Source organism: Epinephelus moara, chromosome 7 (assembly GCF_006386435.1).
Source record: "Epinephelus moara isolate mb chromosome 7, YSFRI_EMoa_1.0, whole genome shotgun sequence".
NCBI classification, from domain to species: domain Eukaryota; kingdom Metazoa; phylum Chordata; class Actinopteri; order Perciformes; family Serranidae; genus Epinephelus; species Epinephelus moara.
Window position 1 is genome coordinate 28,444,862 of NC_065512.1, and position 23,796 is coordinate 28,468,657.

General features: G+C 38.4%; 4 protein-coding genes across 5 annotated transcripts in view; 3 read left to right on the top strand and 1 right to left on the bottom strand.

Annotated features, from left to right (window-relative positions):
- Positions 1 to 1,114: 1,114 nt before the first annotated feature.
- LOC126393107 (UDP-glucuronosyltransferase-like) lies at positions 1,115 to 7,322 on the top strand. The gene is made up of 5 exons (XM_050048976.1): positions 1,115 to 2,110; positions 4,209 to 4,340; positions 4,576 to 4,663; positions 4,786 to 5,005; positions 6,708 to 7,322. The coding sequence occupies exons 1-5, from the start codon at positions 1,250 to 1,252 to the stop codon at positions 6,988 to 6,990; spliced, it is 1,584 nt and encodes a 527-aa protein (XP_049904933.1). The 5' UTR covers positions 1,115 to 1,249; the 3' UTR covers positions 6,991 to 7,322.
- A 4,675-nt stretch (positions 7,323 to 11,997) lies between these two features.
- Positions 11,998 to 14,028, top strand: LOC126393301 (mast cell protease 4-like). The gene is made up of 5 exons (XM_050049389.1): positions 11,998 to 12,302; positions 12,526 to 12,673; positions 12,995 to 13,136; positions 13,341 to 13,601; positions 13,750 to 14,028. Exons 1-5 carry the CDS (start codon positions 12,245 to 12,247, stop codon positions 13,915 to 13,917), a joined length of 777 nt encoding a protein of 258 aa, XP_049905346.1. The 5' UTR covers positions 11,998 to 12,244; the 3' UTR covers positions 13,918 to 14,028.
- A 237-nt stretch (positions 14,029 to 14,265) lies between these two features.
- Positions 14,266 to 20,389, bottom strand: rabl3 (RAB, member of RAS oncogene family-like 3). Its single transcript, XM_050049390.1, has 8 exons — positions 20,312 to 20,389; positions 19,540 to 19,631; positions 17,108 to 17,237; positions 16,909 to 17,023; positions 16,643 to 16,796; positions 15,093 to 15,164; positions 14,720 to 14,758; positions 14,266 to 14,572 (listed from the first exon to the last, which is right to left on the bottom strand). The coding sequence occupies exons 1-8, from the start codon at positions 20,355 to 20,357 to the stop codon at positions 14,516 to 14,518; spliced, it is 705 nt and encodes a 234-aa protein (XP_049905347.1). The 5' UTR covers positions 20,358 to 20,389; the 3' UTR covers positions 14,266 to 14,515.
- A 147-nt stretch (positions 20,390 to 20,536) lies between these two features.
- gtf2e1 (general transcription factor IIE, polypeptide 1, alpha) overlaps positions 20,537 to 23,796 on the top strand; it is a 12,334-nt gene continuing 9,074 nt past the window's right edge. Inside the window, exons 1-3 of one of the 2 annotated variants that reach the window (XM_050049245.1) lie at positions 20,537 to 20,730; positions 21,789 to 22,084; positions 23,093 to 23,250. In XM_050049245.1, the coding sequence (XP_049905202.1) occupies positions 21,795 to 22,084; positions 23,093 to 23,250 (448 nt within the window). In that variant the 5' untranslated portion in view covers positions 20,537 to 20,730; positions 21,789 to 21,794. The remainder of the gene's footprint in view (positions 20,731 to 21,788; positions 22,085 to 23,092; positions 23,251 to 23,796) is intronic. The other variant, XM_050049246.1, reaches the window with a different exon arrangement.

Below are 23,796 nucleotides of genomic sequence, written 5' to 3' on the forward strand. Positions count from 1 at the left end.
AGATTTAATATTTAGATTTAACATTTAACATTTAGGTGCCACATTTAATATTTAGATTTAACTATTTAATATATTTCTAAGTTAACAAATATTGCCGTAAATGTGGTAAAAGGTGACGGTAAAAAATTCACAACACTTTTTTAAACATTGTTTGAAGCTAAATGTGGCAAAATGTTGATGTTATTTTCAGCGTGAGCCACTTTACAAACGGCACCCCATAATAAAGAACTTTTTTTCTTGTCCTTAATGAAATTGAATGAGCTAATAAGTTATTCAATTACGCAACCAGGGCAGTTAGTCTCATAGAAGGTTACCTAAGGCAAAGCAAGTTGTAACCGTGGATAAAATTCCACAAATAACATTGTTTGTTTGATGTTATCACCCCCCCTCCAAAGAGGAGGGTGTTGGTTTCCTATTACAACTGGCTTTGCACGGCATCTGCCTTTTCACAATGCTTGTAGATATACCTGTGCGTGTGACTGCTGAGAGTGAAAAAAAGAGGTAATAAGAGGGCACACGGAATGGCCCATTTTAGCACGCAACTGTATGTTATACAGGGGGAGGAGAGAAGGAGCAGCCTAAGTAAACAGAGGACTTTGCACTAATCATTTGGCAGTGCAAGCTGCAGACATGCATAACCACCATGACTTGCAAGCCTTACTGACTGTTAGAGTCCAATGCTGGAGGAAAAAAATAAGAATACAAATGGAAATTGCAGTGAGCATGATGCAAAATATAATGAGAAAAAACATTTTTACTAACTACTTGTGTCCTTAAAAGAGTTTATAGCTTATTTTCTTTAGCATATTAAATTGGATAAACACACTGTTTTATAATACTTAGACTGCACTGCTTCAAATACCATAATGATAAAACTGAATTGCAACTTACAACTTACAATATAAAAGTTCCATTATGTCTTGTAAATGTATTGAAAGTTAAATGAAAACACCAAGGCATGAGAGGAAAGACATGAAGTGAAAAGAAAAAAGCAAAGCCCCATAAGAGAATGTATATCTGAATACTATCTGTGGAGAAGTCTAGGACTCAAAGTCCACTGGGAATCTTCACTCAATCTGTCTTTCTGTGGTCATGTAATAGCCTGCCTGCAAACACAGCCTCAACTTCCTGCAGATTTTAAACACTCACTCACTCACTCACTCACTCACACGAACACATAAAGTCACCCCTTAACAACAGCTACCACCAGCTCTTACAAGGAGTCAGCTTGCAGGAGAGAGAAGAAGCAATGAGCAGCGGGGTGTGGTTTCCTGCACTGGGGCTGGTGGCCTGGCTGTGCTGCCACAGTCTGGGGCCCGTTCAGGGGGGGAAGGTGCTGGTTATGCCTGTGGATGGGAGTCATTGGCTTAGCATGAAGATACTGGTGAAGGAGCTAATCACAAGGGGCCATGAGGCTGTGGTGCTGGTGCCTGAAAGCAGCCTGTTGATCCATGGCTCAGAGAGCTACAAGACAGAGATCTACCAAGTGTCCTATACCAAAGCTGAACTGGATGGAAAATTCGCCGAGCTGCAGACTGGAGTGTTCCTCAAGCCACCAGCAATCACAGACTTGTTTATTAATGTGCAGCGTTTGACTAACTTTACTTCAATTCAGGTGAAAGGCTGCGAGAGTTTGCTGATCAACCAGCCTCTCATGAGTCAACTGAAGGAAGAGGGCTTTGATGTTGTGCTTACAGATCCCTTCCTTCCCTGTGGCTCAGTCCTGGGTCATATGTTCTCCATTCCAGTGGTTTATTTCCTGCGTGGACTTCCATGTGAGCTGGACAGTAAAGCCAACCAGTGTCCCTCTCCTCCTTCGTATGTTCCTGTGTTTTTCTCTGGAAATACAGACATCATGACCTTCCCACAGAGAGTCAAAAACATGCTCATGTCCTTTTTTGAGTTCTATCTGTGCAAAGTAATGTATGCCAGCTTTGATGATCTGGTCAGCAGGTATTTAGGAGACAACATGACCTACAAGGACGTTCTTAGTCACGGTGCTATCTGGCTTCTCAGATATGACTTTGTTTTTGAAAGGCCCAAACCTGTCATGCCAAACATGGTTTTTATTGGAGGTATCAACTGTGCAAAGAAAGCTCCTCTGCCAGCTGTGAGTATTTAAAGAATGCATGATAGAGTAAACAATCAGGCATCACATCTGGATTCACTTAAGGCAAATTGTATATACTTGCATTGTGTTGAGTCAGGCTAAAGCAAACCCTTAACAACCAATCAATAGTTTTGTATTAACAACTGATGACAATGACAATGTGTAACTTGAAAGGGGTCACTCGTAGTGATAAACTAATGGAGAATTATTACCCAATTCTGCAGCTCTTTTAGCTCAATGTATTGGTTGCACAGCCTGCAAATTCTGCTCTCACTGTTTTCAGCAGCTGTTGGGAAACTATTTTCAGCAAAAACAAAATGCTTTGCCATAGTTAGCAACTGCTTAATGAAAGCAGTGGATTATCTAACTGCTAAAGAGACAGATATTTATCTCAGGAGCTGGTTGAAACCAAACTGTTGGGTTTAGTTTCACCTGGAAGCCTACTCCATATAAGCATGTTGCTGCTTCTCTGCCTGATGTGCAAATATGTAACTGTTTGCTGACATGTTGGACAAAATGACCATTTAGATATCAATTAGTCACCTTATTTTTGTAAAGAAAACTTTGTTTTTGGCAAGCATAATGTTTAATGATTGATTGGGGACCATGTTTAACTACAGCAAAACTATGTCAAACAACTTGTGCTGCATAATCCAAGTGTCATTTGTCCAGTCGTATGCTAAGTACTTCCTACACTTTCAGTAAAACCTTACTATTTAAGACTGAACTAAGAATAAAACACATATGCTCTCTTCTCAAATACTACAGCTGGATAAATGAAATTATGCCATGTGAGAGTTTGTAAACGGATGTTTTGATATAGTTTCGCGATTGTTAAATGTGGTCCCCAGTCATGCGAAAAAGCAAAGCTTTCTCCATGAGTTCAAGGTAATACGGTACAAACAATTGATTTATGAACATGATAATTTTGTGGGTGAGGTATTCCTTTAATTAGGTGATGATATGCCAGAAAATTCTTGTAAACCCTAATTGGCCAAAAAAGTAAATCAGTTGATGGAGCTTTTAATATTAGTTTGATATCTGTGACCACGACTTAAAGGACTGACAATACTTGGTTCGCTTAGTCTTACCCTGTACCAGTCACCACCTTTTCTGACATTAAAATAATAAGTTAGACAGATACAGGGAATCTCACATCTCTTGCAAAAAGATTAAAGAAACAGAACAGCTGTGACAGAGTATAGTACAAGCATTATTATTATTATTATTATTATTATTATTATTATTAGATGGTGCATCAGTTTTTATTTCAATTTAAAAAAACAAAACAACAGGCAACCTGACAGGAAAAGTATATAGCTAACTACAACTACAACAACTGCATTCCCCCATAGCATTTAGATTGCACATGATAAGTAACCCTATTAAGCTTTTAGTCTTAAAACATATAAGACTTACTTTTATTGTAAAATGCATATTTTTGCTTCATTCTCAGGATGTAAATTAGAGATATAGGTCAGTCAAATAACAGAAAATTGCAGTGCAGAAATGCCAACGATAAGTTAAAGGCAATTTTGAAAGTGTCATCATCACATTAAGAACTCATATCTTAAAAAATATATATATATGCAGTATATATATATAGATTAAGATTGTAAAAATTGTTTTGACTGTTAATCATGATTTACCAACAACTGGCTCACAACATTGTGAAAGAACAGGTTTGTCTACGGACGGTTCAGTGTGTGAAATCTGAGTCAGGAAAAGCTGATTTGTGGACTCTGGCCAGTATAATCTAAGAAAAGAAGTGAGGGGCCCTGTTGTGTTAACAGAAATCAAATACTCAACAGAAACAAAGGGTTTGTTGACATAAGCACAAACAGGATTGTGCTTCTCCTGTTATTTAATTGGGTGGATCTGTGCTTGATACAATGTTGTTCAAACTATTTCCCTTCAGTATATTTGAAAATACTGTATGAAAGCAATGTTCTGCTACACAATGGCTGCACCTTGAAATAAAAAGCTGGTGTGCTTTTATTATGAGCATACATCCATACAGTCTAAAAATTGAGGATTTTCTAGTTGTTGTTGTTGTTTTTTTTTTACTCATTTTGTGTCTTTTCTAACTTCCCTGCAGGACTTAGCGGAGTTTGTGGATGGCTCAGGAGACGACGGCTTTATCATTTTTACCCTGGGCTCAATGATTTCCGACATGCCTGCAGAGAAGGCTAAACAGTTCTTTGACGCCTTTCGGCAAATTCCTCAAAGGGTAACAATCACCATAACCAATTAAATCACTTTACTTAGATTAAATCCAATAACCTACATCAGTTGATGCCAGAATTAAACTCTATTGATTACTTTTCTTTACACCCTTATCTAATCAGTTTGAACCTCAGGACTTTGTCCCTTGTCTTACCTTGTTGTATACATGCCAAACTCTCAGTTCATTTCATGACCAGTTTACATATGTTAAAAATGAGGAGGTATTATTTCTGTTGCAGGTTTTGTGGAGATACACTGGAGTCGTACCTGAAGACATACCCAAGAATGTGAAACTTATGAAGTGGTTACCTCAAAATGATCTCCTAGGTGTGTTTAGTTTCTTCCAGGCAGTGTTGCCATCATGTGACATCAAGTATGTTCTTAAAAAGTTACCTGCAATTGCTTTTGGGTGGATTGAACCTTTAACTGTGTGTTTCTGTGCTCCTCAGCCCATCCCAAAGCTAGAGTCTTCATCACTCATGGAGGCACCCACGGTATCTATGAGGGCATCTGCAATGCTGTTCCCATGTTGATGTTTCCACTGTTTGGGGACCAGGGGGACAACGTAGAGCGCATGGTGTCCCGTGGTGTTGCAGAGCAACTTAGAATTTATGATATGACGACTGAAACCCTTTTGGCTGCACTAAATAATATCATCCATGACAAAAGGTAAGACTACTGCATGTTGATTAAAGAGAAGAGTCACTCAGTTGTGCATGGAAATTGTAAAAATTCCCAATCAAAGAAAAAGATACAAATCAAATGTGCCTTGTTTAGTTTTCTTGTAAACAAACAAAATGTATGTTTACATTCAGAGTGTATGCATGAGCTGTGAGACCTGAGATATACTTGCTTTTTGACCAACCGGCTGCGCTGTGAATGTAATTGTTCACCCACTTGCCTATGTACTGCACATGTAGTAGGATGGAGGATTCCACTAGAGGGCACACCAGAGAAATCAGACTGCAAAGAACGTCCAGATTTGTATGATGCAAACAACAAACATGGCAACCATTGAGAAGATTAAAGTATTGTTAATTCTGAGATAACAGCAGAAAAAGCGACAGCAGTGCCATCGCATATGCTATGTACTGTACAACGACCCTAAATCAAGCGTGTTGTGACAATGGCAAGTGTATGTTACATTGCCCTTACTGTTCGTGTGTATTTTAGTCCTGCATAGTTTTCATCCATATTAACTAGCTTTCATCTTCTTTTCTTTGTCTTTGCTGGCACTGTCCTGCATACTTTGGTGCATTTCTAACCTTCTATAGATCAGTAGATAGTGTGAAAGCAGTAATAGGACTGTGTGTCACCTGCATGTGCGTGCCAGATGAACAAAACGGGGACCCAGTCATAGGGGAGAAAAAAAAACATCCCATAGAGAAGCAGAGATCCGAAACTCCACAGGGAAATGGAAAAATCAATAGGCTACTTATTTGTGTTATCTGTCAAACATATTTCATACACCAAGAATGAAGAATATATATTTTTTTATTTTCAATATTTGGCTGTCGTGTCTCTGCACACTCATGGTCCACCCACAATGCAAGCACACAGGTGTTTTTACATATCAAACCTCTTCTCTGGACTGTGTGGGCGTGTACAGGGTGTGCTTGATTGATCGTCCTCACTCTTCAGTTTGTGTTTTTCCCTCTTAAAGGTGTCCTGTAACTGTTTCTTATGAACAATATTCACATTCAGTGTATATCACCAGAACCCTCTGTGTCTTTCCTTTAGGTTTTACAAATTAGTTGATTAGTTAACATTTGGAAAGCCAATTTTTAAGATATTTCAAACTATATGTGGTTAACACCCATGTTTGCTTCCTAGCAGACACCTTCCTTGCTGCCTTTGCTGGCGTACTGCTCTCTATTAACTGTTGATGCCCTGTGGTCAGTGTCCCTCCACCCTGTAGATGATAAATCCATGTACATAGTGTTCAGAGACTTTCTTCCTTTTTATCAGTTTCTACTTAAACAGATTTCGTAATGCTTTCAGCTTGGCAAATACTTCTCAAAAAATAATTTCCTTTTTTATATGTGTCCTTCTCTGTAAATATACTTGTTAATCATTTTAATGTTGTACATCTGCTGTATTTACATTCAGTAAAATACTGAACATTTGTTTGACAGATTTCATATAATAACCTGTAATTCTAAGGGTTATTAATTTGTCATTGCTGCTGTTGTTCGAAGGAGAGTTATCTTTAGACCGACATAAATGTGTCACATCTTATTTCATACATTTATAGTGTATAAAGCATGATAGTACATAGTTACTGATGTAGTCTGTGATATATCGTAGGCCTTGTGATGAAGTCATTCTTTTAAATTTAAATTTATATTTTCATTGTATAATGTCTCAACAGTTACAAAGAGAAGATGGTGGCGCTGTCTCAGATACACCTGGACCGTCCTGTTCCGCCTTTGGACCTGGCTGTTTTCTGGAGCGAGTTCGTCATTAGACATAAAGGAGCCGCACACTTGAGGGTGGCTGCACATGAGTTAAACTGGATTCAGTACCATTGCCTGGATGTCATCGGCTTTTTGGCCCTCATTCTCCTCACTGTTCTGTGGGTGACACTAAAGTGCTGCCTGTTCTGCATCCGCAAGTGTTGCAGAACGGGGACTGCAAAGAGAAAACAAGAGTAGTGTTTCTATTGCAACAGTCTTATAATAAATGACTACAAATGACAGGTTTTACAAATTCTGTAATGAAGCTAATAATTGAGGTTGAAACACTGGTACGGCATTTTAAACTAGAGTGTGTGTGTCTGTGTGTGCGTGTGTGTCTCAGCTGGGTAAAGTAGGATTTATGTCTGTTTTTAATTTTCATTGTTTTACTACAAATAGTTTAATAAGACTAATGTGTTTAAATGTCACTACATTTGATTTCAACAGCAGCCAAAGCTGTATTCTCACAGTGTTTGCCAAATTAGCCTGCTGACTGGGAAGCTAACAATACATAAGGTGCTACACTTCAATGTTTGTTTTTGTTTTTACTACTTGGCCCCAGTTGCATCATTCATGGGGAATTCCATTAATTCATATTTATATTGGCTTTCTCCACTAGTTAGACAAGCCATTCTTCCTCACATCAACATCTTGTTGGATTATTCCCCGAGGCAAATACAATATCTAGAAGCTGATGCGTACAATCACTGCTAATGTTTGCCACTGAGCTGTGGTTCTCAAGAATGTGTAAGAGGGCATATTTACACTTGTGACCTTTCAGTTAAAGTTTTATGCGAGACCTTCAGGCTGCTGTCTGCCGACAACCAAAGTTTTGTAGATGCCTCATCTAACAGCCAATAATCTTGCTCTAAAAATGTTTATTTGAGGCCATTTTTATATTTTCTAACAAGAAGTAGGTGAAGCTATGTGTATATATTGTTGCTTTAATTGAACCTGGAGTCACTGTGGTATTCAAGGTGAGCAGAAAATTCTGCTTAGTCTGTGAGCGAGAAAAACACTGAGCCTCATGCAGCAACATTCTCTTAAATTTCTCTTATATTTTCTCTTAATAAAGAAAAAAAAGAAGAGACGTCACCTCCAGATGCACTAAATGTTCTTAACCATCCAAATCATGCCCAAAAAGTGGAGAGTTGCCATCAAAACATTCTGTAAGAAGAAGTTCTGCAGTAGTAAAACTGACTTACTATTAAATGAACGTACACAAAGTAAATGTGATTTTCTAGAATGTCAGTACTGGTGTTCAAGGAAAATGTAAAAAAAAAAAAAAAAGCATTTGCAAGCAATAGTGCAGGAAATATTCTTATCCTTTACTTAAGTAAAAGTACTAATACCACATTGTAAAAATACTCTGCTACTAGTAAAAATCATGCATTGAAAATTACGTAAAAAAAAACCTATGTGAGTACAATCAGGAAAATGTATTTAAGTAAAAGGAAAAGTACACGATGCAGGAAATTTTAGATCTATTTAATCAATCAAAATAATTAAAAGGAAAAGTAGCAATGAAATGATTATGCATGAAAAATTATCTAAACAATCATAAAAAAACTGTTAATTTTCAAATCAGTCGACAAATCGTTTTAGCTGCACTTGTATATTTTCACGGGGTTTGTGCACAAAAGTCTTACCTTGTAAAGCAACTAGTAACTTAAGTTATCAAATAGTTGTAGTAGAGTAGAAGGTACAGTATTTTCTTCTGAGGTGGGATAGAAGTAGAAAGTTGCATTAGATTAAAAACCTCAAGTTACCTAAAAGTACCTCAGATGAGTAAATATACTTAACTTCATTCCACCACTGGTCAGCAGAGGGACCCACAGTAACTGAAATTACAGTAATTGGGATCAGTAGACAAGCATAGTAGTATTTCTTTAGCCCTGAAATATAATAATTCCATCATTATGAGTCTACAACATGATCTAAATCTGATTATATGAAATTCATGCATTTTTAAAATGTTCCTCAAATGTATAAGTCATGTTTCCTCACATTAGACAACAATTTATGGACAGTGAAAATGAAATGTTTCTCTCCTATTTTGGAAAGAAAAGTATTTTTAGAAAGTGCAAAAAGTGCATATGACATTAATGTCCAGAGAAGCCCAGCAGAAGTATTAAAAAGTGCACAAAAAAACACAAATACCCAGACATTTAAGGACAGTAACATTACAGCAGCAGAAATAGACATTCATCGGTCACTCGTGCAAGAGAGAAAAGTGCAGTGGTACAGTCTTCAACTGCCATCCTCTGTGTGAAACAGAACAGGGGTCGGGACAGTAGACGGAGGTGAGTGGAATGTTGCGTGGGAGCTGCAGCAATGCAAGACCTAGTTCACAGTTATTGTAGTGGTGGAATGTGGTGTGTGAAGATGGATGGGGGGCAGAAAGGGGGAGGGCTGTTGATTTAGTAGCTTCACTGGTTTGCCCTCTCAGCCTGCCTTGCAGAGGGTGGGGTCATGCTCGTGGAAACCTCTGGTAGTATTAGCACATCTTCCTGTTGTTAAGGAAGCTGTTTCTATGGTTCAGTGGTTCAATTTTAAACCCATCTCAGCCAGTCATGTGTATGAAAAATGTGACCAGTAAGTAAATATTAACATATGCCTTATCAAGATACCCTTACGTTTTTTTCTGTGGCAACTGATTAAGTGTGATATATAATGAGTCTGGTTTCAACATTACATAATACTGGACACATCAAAGCTTTTTTCAGCTCCACCTATTCAAAGGACTTGTGGGAGTGTACTGTATGCACCTCTAACCCTGGGAGTTCGCCTTCATAAATGAAAACGGCATGAGGGTAAACAAAAAGGTGAGGACTGCCAACATCCAGCACTTTTATGCAGGTCCATTAATGCCAGAATTTAGATGATCTAAAAACCTAAAACAACACAATCCATGAACTATTGCATATCTGTTCATATCCCTGCATAGGCATAATGTCCTCCATTGCAGCCATATGTGTCGTGCCACTCTGCCATGTCAAATATATTGTGAATGTCCCTCCACCTGTGAGGTACTGTGTCTATTGCTCTGCCTGACTGCTTGTGAGGGCCAAACAAACACCTCCCTGAGAGACAGGACAAGAAAGCACCACCATGGAAACTCCCAGTAATCAGACTCAGCAGGGGCAATAATAATGGCAAACGTCTTCAACTTCACCATAAAAATCAAGGGAGCTGTATTTTTTGACCTGCTGTTGTGCTGTGTGGAAACCGTGGAAACAGAGATGACTCTAAACAGACTACTAAGAGTTATCATTTCAATTCATTGGACAGACCTCCCCATAACTATGAACATGTTACAGTACTAGAAGTAAGGTGAATAGGCTGTATAAGGAGTGGACTGTCCTTTCCTATGTGTACTTTGTGCACTCAAATGCCTATAGCTCCATCTAGTGGTCAGTAGACACAACAGCATATATTGCTTACCGGCTCCCTCGTTGCTGATAACACTCGCACCATGATAGTTTAGCAAATAGACACCTGTGTGAAGAGTTAATCAGACAGCATTCTTCTACATTCACCCACCAAGTGTGTGGTCAAGTATTTCATAACCCCTAATGGCAGTTTGTACAGTAAATGCTCATTTGTTGGTTGTTTAAGTTTAAAAAAAATAAAAATGATTAACTACTATCAGCAGCTTAAACAGACATCCAATACACCAAAGTCCATAATCCTCAAAATCTCTGAGGACAATATGGTATGCAAAACATGTGCTTCAAAACAATCAGTTTGTCTACAGCCCCATATTAAAAACAGTACTTAAAATACTGACAACAAACAACAAGTAAGCTAACTCGTGAAATCCTAACATGCAAGTCTGTCTTTTGATGAACCATTAAAATACTTCAGGCCCAGACAAAACACAAAGGATAGAAGTTAGACTGTGATGTAAGTGTGTAGTTCAGTGTGGGAGGTGTGACTACTCTTGTTTGCAGTGTGGTTACTGTGGCCTTAAAACACAGTTTTCCCCTCGACCATTTGCCTTTCACCTCAGCTCTCTTCCTTTAGAGTAAATGTAGCCTATGATGAAATAGCAGTCGAGTATGAGTGCAACCCCAATTCCAAAGAAATTGGTATGCCACGTAAAACATAAATAAAAGCAGAATGCAATGATTTGTGAATCTTTTTCAGCCTATATTTAATTGAAGTCGGTACAAAGACAAGATATGTAATGTTCAGACTGATAAACTTATTGGTTTTAGTTCTTTCGGTTTTTGTAAATATGTATATATGCAAGTTAAGACTCTACCATGCAAAGTGAAAGCCACATATCAACAACACCCAGAAACACCGCCCACTTCTCGGGGCTGAGTTTATCTGAGATGGACTGACACAAAGTGGAAAAGTTTTGTGGTCTGAGATGTCCGTATTTCAAAATCATGGACATTATGTCCTCCGGGCTAAAGAGGAAAAGGACCATCCAGATTGTTACCAGAAAGTTCAAAGCCAGCATCTGTGATGGTATGGAGTTGTATTAGTGCCCATGGCATCATGGGTAACTTGCACATCTGTGAAGACACCATAAATGCTGAAAGGTACATACAGGTTTTGGAACAATATATGCTGCCATCCTTGCAGATTCCAGCAACACAATGCCAAGCCACATTTAGCATGTGTTACAACAAGGTGGCTTTGCAGAGAGTGCAGGTACTCAGCTGGCCTGCCTGCAATCCAGACTCCCATAATTAATAAGTGAAGCATTATGAAGCACCAACTAGTACAACAGAGACCCCGGACTGTTGAGCAACTGAAGTTGTATATCAAGCAAGAATGGGAAAGAGTTTAAAAGCTTCAACAATTAGTGTCCTCAGTTCCCAAATGCTTAACAGGAAAGGTGATATAACCCAGTGGTAAACATGCCACTGTCCCAACTTTCTGAGAACTTGTTGCAGGCATCAAATTCAGAATGCAATGACAGTTTATCAGTTTATCAGACAAATAAATATCTTGTTTTTGTACTTCTGTACTTGTACATTTTTGTATCTTTTTATTTAAGTTTCACACAATTTCCCTTTTTTTTTGGAACTGAGGCTGTACATTTATGATTATCCACGGTAAATATGGACCTTTCTGATTTTTAGGGCAAAAAAAAGATGGTAGAAGTAAACAGGACCTAAACTTCTGTTCACACACAAAGACACATACAGAGTGTAATACAGTAAAGTGCTACACATTAAATTACAGACAAATGAACAACAACACGTGTGTGGCAACTCAAATGACAAGTTTGGCTTTGGGTTTATCTTGTTTTATGAGAGGGTCCAACTCATGCTGCAGTAGGAAAGGTGTGAACTCATCTCTCCTGTGCAGCAATGACACCTGCCCACTAAGTTTCCGCTGTAGGAGTTAGAAGCTTGAGTACAAAAGGTGGTGGTGGTGGTTGTAGGGGGGGCACAGTCAGACACACTGTTCAGCTCTTCAGCTCTCCACAACCATGATCCACGCATACTGCATTGTGTGGATCTTTTTCTTTCAGCTGCTCTCCCTCACTGGTAAGATGAGATGAAATTATTTTTAAATTCATAGCTGGCATAGAAGTGAGTACACTGTGTATATTCTTGATAATGGTATCAGTTTTTAAGGGTCATAGCTGATTTTCTAGAGGCTGTTTTAATGACTGGATGATTTTTTTTTTTTTTCTTTCCATAATAATTATTATTATTTGTCTATTAATGATTTGTAATATGTGTATTAATTAACCTCTTCTTGTGTAAGGGGCTTCTGAGAGTGGTATAGTGGGTGGCAAGGTTTCAAAGCCTCACTCCAGACCCTACATGGTATCACTCCAGTTTCGTGGACACCATTCATGCGGCGGGATACTTATTCGTGAGGACTTTGTTCTAACTGCAGCACACTGCAAAAAGTGAGTTTTTAAGCACCAGTTCAGAATGATAGAGCCACATGAAAAAATGTTTCTAATGCAACAATCAATTGAGAAATGAATGGGTATTAATTATCAGTATAAAAAGAATCGTAATTATTGAATATTTGTCATTTACAAAATATTTGTTGTTAATTACTTTTACTAGCTTACTACTTTTTCTATCAGTGTTTCTTAATGATTGACAATTGTAACAGTAATTTGTATTTTCAGGTCAGATATTATATATATATAGGTGTTGAGTGCCAAGTTTAATTGTTGAATATATCTAAATATTTTTACATTGTTTGTTCCTTTGTTCAGCACAGTTCAGGCCATGACGGTGGTGCTTGGAGCACACGACATAAGCAAGAAAGAGAAGAGTCAGCAATGGATCCAAGTGGCTAAGTACCATCAACATCCGAAATACACTGGAAAGTACGATTATGATATCATGTTACTTGAGGTAAACTAAAACTGTGTAAAAGTTCATATCAAAGCTTTCTCTGTAAATATTTTGTACATTGTAGTCAATGCCATCTCAATTATTTTTTTCATAATGTAAACTTAAAGCTGGGTGATTTCACACATTTGCTCTGAAGCGGGTGAGGGTGTGCGGGGGTGAAATCCACCACTGCAACCTTCAGCTCTACTCTGTTTTCTTTCACAGTTACAAAAGAAAGCCAAACTGGATAGGTATGTGAAGGTCATCCAACTGCCTAAGAAAGATGGGAAAATCCCAGCCAACATCAACTGTACTGTTGCTGGCTGGGGCCAAACTGGAGCCAAAAAGCCTCCCTCCAAAGTACTGAAGGAGACCACGGAGAAAATGCAGTTCAGCTTCGAGTGCAAAAGCAAATGGCAACAATACTTCAATGTCGATCACATGATATGCACCAAATTTAGAAATAAGACAGGAGGGGTTTGCCAGGTAATCTAACAGTATTGAAAGAAGACCAGCAAATAAGTAACAATTATATACAACAAAATGCATAAATTATGCTGCAAACATGGAGAAAACAGTCTTTTATTAATTAAAAACAACAACTCAATCAACTCTTTCTGTTGCCTTCCTCTAGGGTGATTCCGGTGGACCACTCCTCTGCAACAAGAAGCCCGTCGGTATAACAGCCTTTACCTTAAAGGATGACTGTAATAATCCCAAGTATCCCCATGTCTTCACTAAAGTCAACTTCTTTGTCCCTTGGATTAAGAAAGTGATGAAGGCAGTGGGGAATGTTGCATGAGCCGCTATTAAGGCCAAGAATATCGTCCTTCCTTCACTTGCTTGCTGAATGATGTAGCTTAGTAAAGCAAAGATTTTAAGAATGAATTGTCTAAGTTTAAAAAAAAAAGAACTTATAAAGGTATATGTAAGTGTTTTGCATGTGGAAAAATACAAGTGACTGTACAAAAAAAAAGGAATTAAAAACTTGATTTACCACAAAAGTCTCACTGTACATTTATCGTGTACTCCTGTCCTTTTACAACTTCTTGCTAAAGCCTGTTCCTTCACTTCTTAAATGTGCTTAACTCCCTTTTACAAAATTATTATGCAAGTTTTATAGACTATATACATATTTAAGGTTATTATTTTCAGTAATTATTCTATTATTATCATTTGTATTTTTGCAGCACAATTTTAAGTCAACTTAAGATAACATAACAGCAAAAAGAAAAAAGTGTTCAGCTTCGTATAAAGAAGAAATGGCAGAGAAAAAACAATAGTTGGTGGTGGGGGGTTTGCAGGAAGCATGTCAGTGAGCGTGATGCTTTACTTGTGGTGTAAAAGCCCAGATGCATTACGGTTAAGCCACAGACCACTGCTGTTGTGCGCACGGCTTGTCAGTCATAGTGCAAACTTTTGAAGTTGAACCGTTTTCTGTCTGTGAAACCCGTCATCTGCAGAGAAAGTGAAAGCAACGTACTGACTTTGAAAAACATGTCATCTTAAAATGAAATACTTGTCAGTCACAAATGAAATCTGATTTTCAGGTGAAGATTTCCTTGAACCAAAACAGAAATAAAGAACAGAAATGTGAAACTCACCTGACTGGGATCTCTTGTGAAATATCTCTTCTCTATTACCTGTTAAGAGACAGGTTGAGATTAAGAGGACAGAGTGTTTTAAAATACAAAACTGAAATTTAATTACTTCACTTGACTTCACTAGCACTATGATTCAAGCACTGCATAAATATCAGATTATTATAAATTAAATAATCACTATTAATGTTGGCAATTATTAGATATTTATAATTACACATTTACATTTGATAGTTTATGTTCCTCAGTAGATCCACACCACAGACATTGAAGTGTTTATAAATATGAATAATAATGTCCTTTACATGCTAAAAAAAATCTCTACAGCAACAGAAAATAACAGGTACACCGCGTTACAGAGCTCTGGGTTTCTCACCTTGTCAAAGAACCTGCTAAGCTTCACTGCATTTGACGTGCCTGCAGCAAGGTATCTCGGGTTGGTGCAGTCCTGGGAAAACAAAATAGCACTTCAGCCACAAACCTCAAAGAAAGTCAGTCTTGTCTTTTTAAGGTTAAATCTGACAGCAGTATGCGTAGAATATGTATGTGATTATAGCTTCTTTAAAACTGATCTGACTGCATATATCTTCCTTTATATAAAAAATAAAACTTGCCATCTGCCATGGTGTCTCCAAAGTCACCAATTTTCAGATTATACACATAAAGGCTGAAATGTTACTATAGGTTTCTTTCATTTTCTTTTTGTTTTGTGACAGATTATAACACAGAGTTTCGATTTTACTGTTTGGTAAATAAACTTGTTTCTGCATAGGTGAGCTGCCACTATACATATGTGTCACAAGCATATTTATAAGAAAAAAATTACCATAATTCAAATAACTTGATCTTTGTATACTTGAAGTTTGTATGAATAGGGTTAGGGTACTGTTACAGATGAGTGTAACGACCATTGCCTGCCGAGGAAATATTCGTGCTGAATGTGGGCAGTGCCAACTGTGATGCACACAGAAAGCTAGCTTGCTAGCTAATGTTAACTATCTTGCTGATAAATACGGTAAAGTATGATGTTATTGGTCCATTTCCATTTTCATCGGCTTATCCAGGCCAACCAAAGCACCCCAGATGCCCCTCTCCCCAGCAACGCTTTCCAGCTCCTCCTGGGGGACCCTAAGGTGTTCCCAGGCCAGATGAGATATGTAATCCCTCCAGCATGTTCTCGGTCTACCCCAGGGCCTCCAGTTGGACGTGCCTGAAACACCCCCAGCAGGAGGCACCCAGGAGGCATCCTGATCAGACGCCCAAACCACCTCAACTGACCCTTTCAACATGAAGGAGCAGCGGCTCTACTCCGAGTTCCCTACAGATGGCAGAGCTCTTTATCCTATCTCTAAGGTTGAGCCCAGCCAGGAGACTCATTGCAGCTGCTTGTATCCGCGATCTCACTCATTCAGTCACTACCCAGAGCCCATGACCATAGATGACAATTGTGATGTTACTGGTACATTTACCATTTTCTTACGTTCCATGTCTGTCTCCTGACTCTCATCTCAGGCCAGGCAGCATCTCTCATGTGGGGCAGTATTTTTCATGGCCAATATCATATTGGCTGGTTAAACAAGGCAACAATCAAAGTCTCCTCCACACAGACTCTGTTGTTAGTGGTTGAGGTTGCGACGTCGCCGGTCAAAGCTCACTAAAGTTAAACTCCACGCAATGTAAAGGTGCAAAATTGCTTTGCCAACAGAGGTGAATGTTTAAATCGCACTTTTGCTCCATGCTTTGCTCTCACTGAATGGAAGTGCATGGGAGGTGACTATTCACTTGCGTTTATTTCGCTCATGTGACTGTACTTTTAAAGTTATAGCAAAGGAGACTGCAGCTCCACCTATCTCATTTCTTTTTGTGGAACATTTCTGTGACAGAGACCTATAAAAAGCTCTTACATTAATGAAAAAGTCAACCTACGAGATTGATCTCCTCTGCGTTGAAGTCTTCAGACAGGAAGGCCGTCCGAGTGAGAACTTCATTGCGTTTGTTCTCTGGGATCTGGTCAAACTTTGTGCCAATCAACAGCAAAGGCACTGGGTTCTCAGCAAACTGCTCTCTGTCATAGTCACTGCTGTGAGAGAGAAGAATATAACTCAACTCCCCAGCATTTTCAGTCACAATTTAATATCTGATTTGAATTGAAACATTTACTGAAAACAATACCACAACATGTATCTACTTACCCGTTGGAAACAATAACTCCTGTTGGAGAAGAATCCCTGTTTAAAGCTTCTAGTGACCAGCGGTAAAGGTTCTGAGAGGACTTCTTATTTGTTAAATCGTGTACCAACATAATTCCTGGGGAAAAAACAGAATATGACACAACTAAATAATAAAAACCCTAATGATTTTCTTTAAATCATTATATAAAATCATCTCTACCATTAACCGAATTGTAGAAGACAGCTCTGGTGCTTTTGATGCTGCTGGCACTGCCAACAGATCCTCCGACATCCCAGAGTTCTATGTAGTAGGTTTTCTCCTCCGGGGTTCCCTCCTTATAGTCTTGGACCTGTAGTTGAATAGATATTATCATGACCCTTCCATTATTTTAGTCCTCTAAGCATCTCTAACATATGAGGGCTCTGCTAATTTTTATCTAATATGAATGTTCTGATTCATCAATGGAGGAAGGTAACTCAGTACATTTACTCAAATACTGTACTTAAGTACATATTTGAGGTACTTTCACTTTACTCAAGTGTTTCGGTTTTCTTGTTCATACTTCTACTTCAGATTTAGATTAATACAACAAAATACAAACATAAAAAAAGGCTTGTATCTATATAAGAATTAGAATGTGTGACTTTGACTTGTAGTTGAGTATTTATACATTGTAAAGTACTGCTGTTTTTAAAAGATCTGAATACTACTTCCACCACTGTGAATCACATAATTATATATAGGACTATTGGAATATTCAGCATATGGTTTCCAGTCAGTCAGCCTATTACATATTTTCTTATTTAAAAGCTTGTTGTATTAAGTATAGGTTAATTCAAAAGGCAATGACATGATGTAATAATAATGATGAAGCATAATGTAATGATTTAATATCAATAAAAGCCCATATGTCATAATTAGCATAATGCAAGAAAACCATGTGCGCATAACGTAATAACAATTTTGTGCATAACGTTATAAGTAATTACATCATATAGTGTAAGACTTTTTTTAAAAGAGTACTCTCCTTTAAAGCATTGGGGCACTTGCAATTTTACATGACACATAGGGAGTCCTTCATTTAAAACAACTGGACTTTGTTTGGTCTAAAGGACATTTCATCAATAGGTTCAAAACTGATACAGCCTCTTAGATGTGTGACAAAATACAAGATGTCCACTGACTTGGACAAATGAGAACCATTACAGAGATGATGTTGAACTTACAACACTGGGTGATTCTTAGCATGTGAAATAATTGTTCCACACATAATAATTCCAGTTCCTTTGGATGTTAGTATATGCAAACAACGAATAATATTAGATAACAATCGACAAAACTGTGTTTTTCTCTTTGGCCACTAGATGGCTTCTTTCAGTAGTTGTGATGTATTTCATCTTGCAAAAGAGAAGTTCCCTTGGGCCATTTTGCCAGAAATCAACATTAGCCCCTGAGCAGTTGAAGGCTGATTTAATCTGTTGAATTAAAAGTGTTTTATTACAGGCAGCTTGTAAGATATGCGTTTGTGAGAGACTTTGGTGATGTTAGGTAGTAATACCTTCTAATAGAAAGGGTAGTGCATTAATCAGTGGAAGCTAATAATATCAACTGTATTTCTTGCAGAAGGATTAGTGCTGTTATCACTGGTAGCTAATAATAAAAAGTATCTTTCTGCCTGAATCATTAAAGCACTCATCACAGTAAGCATTCAACCGTGCCTCTGCCAGAAATATTATTGCAGTTTTCACAGGAAGCTTTATCAATGAATTATCTCCCAGCCGGAAAGGTTAGCGCACTGGCAGCTCTGGCATTAATCTGAACTATATTTCTGCTAGACAGTTGTGTCAGCTATCAGTGGTTACTAAAGGGTAATATGACATATTTTAATAATTCAGATATGTTCTTCCTGTGTCCCAGGAAATTTCAGTCGGTATTTGCAAATGTACACCACTCTTTTCTCCTTAAGCTAGAAATCAGAGTAAGAAACCCCCAATAACTGCCAAACACTGACAAATGGACTAGCCTTTCTGATAGAAATACATTGTTGTTATTATTAGCTACCAATGATAAATGTATTAGCATGGTTTTTCTCACTAGCTGTCAATGATAAAACACTTAAATTAGCGAGTAAATTTGCCTTCAACTGCTAAAGGGCTAATGTTGATTTTTGTCAGAAACAAGTTTCTTGTAGTTGTTAATTTTGTCACACATCCAAGAGGCTTCACTTATTTGAGACTGATAATGAAAATGTCGAATGTTTGTAGACCAAACAAACTCAAATTGCTTGAAATGAAGGACTCTACTTGTGTTTTGTAAAACTACAAGTGTTCCTGAGCTTTAAGAAGACAAGAGGAGGACTCTTTTAAAATCAATACACTTTGCACTGAATTTAAATTAGTCCGCTTTTTTCTGTCTTAGTTTACTATGTAATAATTCTCTAATATTGTATTAACTTTTTTACATACTATAATAATTAGGCACAAAACTGTTTTTACATTATGCACTCATGGTTTTCTTACATAATGTGCTGGTGATTACATTATGAGCTTTAAACTATTACGTTACACACAGGTATTATGGGTTGCTACAGGCCAGCAGTGTCGTTTTAGACCACATCTCAATGAAATGTTGTGGATTAGGTGTTTACTTACCCGTACATCCACAGAGCAGCCAACAGTCCACGATGGATTTCCTAACACCTGATTCTGACAGAGCAGATGGACCAAGGAAGACTTACCCACCCCTGCAAAAGATAAGAGATGTGGGTGAATGACTGGCAGTTTTGATAGGATCAGTTTCAACTCTATAGGCAAGCAATAGGCAGAAGGAGACGCATTTTGTACGGCTGATCATAATATGTGGCTTTAATTCTTGATGTAATGCTGATCCCAAGACAATACAAACGTGGTTCACTTTTATATAGGAACAAGCCTCCATTGAAAAAACATATCAGTGTAGCATATCCTTTATTTCCGTCAAATCATATACCTTGTAGACTATCAGTAAACATATCTGACAAACTGTTGGGTGTCACCTTTTAGTTCGGCAAACATGTTTCTATGGATAGTCAACTTTGGTGCTGATCTATACAAAGCAGTCTTCCTACACGCAAATGCACCACTTAGGTCGGCAGTAGCCAGTGTAAATACATTACAACGTGCAGTTATTGCTTTTTAATTAAGCTTAAAATTGCTGGTCCACCTTTATCCCGACTTCACCAATAGACACAACAATGATACTGCGTCAGATATGAAGGTTTACAGAGCCACTACAACAGACTTTGACAAGACTTTGGCGTCCCCTCATTTGAGATAAGGGTTGATAACCGGTTGATATTAACTCAGAATAAACAAATGTATGTACAAACAAGTAGACACGGTCACGTAAGAGTCTGACTGTGACTTAAAATGGTACTTAACTTACCGGAATCGCCTAAAACTAATACTTTTACCCTGTCAAGAGAAGCCATTTTTTGTGACAGTGGCGTCCCGGAAGTAAACAGTGGATATCCCGCCTGCGAACATTATTTGTCTAATTTGATTGGTTAAAAAAAGTGAAAACAAAGAAAGCAGGGCTATTCGTCAAAATGCATGTCAATCAAAATCTCTTTGCTGCTATTGGCTATTGAGAAACCCTTTTGTTGCGGCGTTGGATTTATTTCCGGGGTTGTCTTCTCAAAATATAAAGCATGCTAGCTAACCTAGCAGTTTAACGATTCAGAAGTAAAATGTGTCCAGTGAGCTTTAGCTGTGTTTGTTAGAGAAAAGGCATTGTGCTCTGGTATGACTTAAGGAAGCGGTGGCTTTGACGTATTGTTGGAGCGTAACGTTAAAGAGTATCGGGTAAGGTTGGCGTTAACTGGCTAACGGTTTTTCGGAAACTAACTTTACGCTGGCTGCTAAGTTTAGTTAGGTCAACATAATGTAACACCGGCTAGCTAAATGTAAAGATAACGTTAGATAATTGCTCATCGGTAAAGCGAATATAACGTTACTAGTATTCTCGCTATTATGTAGTGTTATTTGTCTTTGTTCGAGATATCTAGCTAACGTTAAGCTACTTAAGTGAAGATGTCAGGTCTGGCAGTATTAACCACCTCTCAGCAATAGGGTATAATTAAAAAAATGTCCACCACCTTAGCAGAGGTATTGCCAAAGTATCTTTTAAGGATTATGCGTTTATTTCTGTTTTACAGGGATAGTGCACAGTGATAAACACTGCTGTAAATATGTCAGTGTTAGCCAAAAGCTAATTTTTAACTGTTGTCCCTGGGCAAGGTGTTAAAATAGCCACTCAATCAGAATGACATAAATGCAGACAACTGAAAGCATGAATGACAACATGAATATAGAATGTATTGTATGTATGATGACACCTGGTTGCTTATGAGCAGGATTTTAAGATGGTGTGCGAAGGAGCAGTATGTGGTTTTACATCTTATATGTACTGGAAGAGTGCTCGAGGTCTGGGAGGCTCTCACTGTAAAAGCTAACTGGCTGAATCCTCCTTGGGGCAGTAGGGAGCATGCTTAGGCAGTATATTGTAAGGACGATAGGGTTTGATATCTATAACTTTAAGAGCCTGTTTGAATACAGACTATATCAGTTTCAGGATTGTATCACTGGTCTGAGACCAAGTAGTTAAACAATATGTAATATGTGGAAGAATCATGGCATGAAAGTACATTTTCATAGCTTCAGGGAAATGATCAATTAAAGAGGAAGGAATGTTATTTGAAAAACATGATTTTCTCACCTTCTCAAGCGTTAAGTGATTAAGGTTACCTACCAACTGATTGCTGCTTAACAAAGTCTCTAGCACTCCTCCCCTGCCCTGGTCCCCTAAAGTTCCTGCCTGCTCTCTCAGATATTTGCTCAACAGGTGTCATCTCTCTCCACAGCAGAAGATGATAGAACCAGAGCTACTGACCGAGGTCCCTGCAGCACTTAAGCGGCTCGCGAAGCAGGTCGTAAGGGGTTTCTATGGAGTGGAACATGCCTTGGCCCTGGATGTGCTCATTCGCAACCCATGTGTACGTGAGGAGGACATGCTGGAGCTGCTCAAGTTTGATCGTAAACAGCTGCGCTCTGTACTCAACACCCTGAAGGCAGACAAGTTTGTCAAGTGCCGCATGAGAGTGGAAACAGCCCCTGATGGCAAGACAACACGGCACAACTATTACTTCATCAACTACAGGTGGTTATTTTCTTTATAGTTGGCATTGCTACAGTGCAGATAACAGATACAATAACTTCCCGTCAATAAGAGGGGAAGTTTTGAGATAGTTGTAAGTTTGGCGGAAATTAAGTCAGAAATCGATATCTTTCTGACCTCATGCCCTTCGACTTGAACACATTTTTTCCTACACGTTAACCTATATGAAAGACTGTTAGAACATGGTTTGATTAACCAAAGTGACCAACCATTCAGGAGACAGGGGCCCTCCAAATTGACCTATATTGGACCACCACCCCATCTAAAGACACAGATATCTTCTTCATAAATAAACACAACCATGTTCTCCTTTTTTAATGACATAGAGTAGGAACTTATTTACTCTCCTGAAGTGTAATGTTATACCTGCTAGGTCAGTAACTCAAATACACCAATCCTTAATGCTGTCTATGATTCTCACCCAAGACATGACTTAAGTTTCCCATTTGTTTATCATAACATGACTGAAAAACAGAAAATTAAAATTACATAATAAAGAAGCCCAAGTCAGCAAAAATGTGTAGTGCAAAGTCATGAAGGTGAGAAGAGAGTTACTTTTTATTTTGAAGCCACTGGTCAAGGGCTTATGTTGCTGTGCTCATCTCATTTAACACGGTTAACTTGTAGGGAAAAAAATGTTCAATGGTTCAATTTGTTCAAGAGGGACGAGGTTAGAAAGTAACTGATTTCTGACAAAATACCCCATGGGTGGCACCAGGCACCCACCCACCAAGTATTGCCATTGTCAGTGTCTAATATCAGAATAATTTAAGACTTCTGCCATGACATGTACCAGCACATTAAGTGCTAACACATGAGAAACTACTCTTTATGTTACATAAACGTGATGGCTGATAGGTGCCAGCCACACACTCATTTTTCATATAGAGTAGACAGCCTTTTTTCCCTTTGTTTCACATCAAAAACTCTTCATCCTCCTATGTCAACATGTCATTTACAATTAAAACTTTACCCACCTGGTTTGTTTAGGGTACTGGTCAACGTGGTCAAGTATAAATTGGATCACATGCGACGACGCATCGAGACAGATGAGCGCGACTCCACCAACCGTGCCTCCTTCCGGTGCCCCTGCTGCTTCTCCACCTTCACCGACCTAGAGGCCAACCAGCTGTTTGACCCCATGACAGGTAAACAATGACAGCAATATGCTTGAATATGAGAACGTATTCTGTCGGTTATGTGAACATTTTAGTTTACTTCGTACAGTTTGGTATTACATAGTGAAATTGATCGCAGTGAGGATACCATTATGCAGTTGCCAGGAACAAAATTAATTGAATATGAGTCTCAAGATTGTCAAGTATTTCAACACTAATATCATTTGCACAAGATGAGGTATAGGATACTTGAGTTTGGTTCAACAAAAAAATCAGAGGAGAAGGTGCCCAAGACCTATTTGTGTTCGTTGTGATAAAACCCTTGCAGGGCTCAACAATAAGGATTGCCCGATTACCCGGGGCAAGTAAAACTCAAGGTCGGGCATGTAAACTAACAACTCACTTGCCCAATCGGGCAAGTTGCTAAAAATAGTAAAAGTTAATAACTAATTGATAAAATAAATGTATTTTAAAACGTGCTCCTTCAGCTCTGATGCAGCGGTTTCTCTGCTTGAAGTCACAGGCACAGCTGTGTAACAATGTCCTGCCCACAGCCCCCATTGATATTATTTTGCG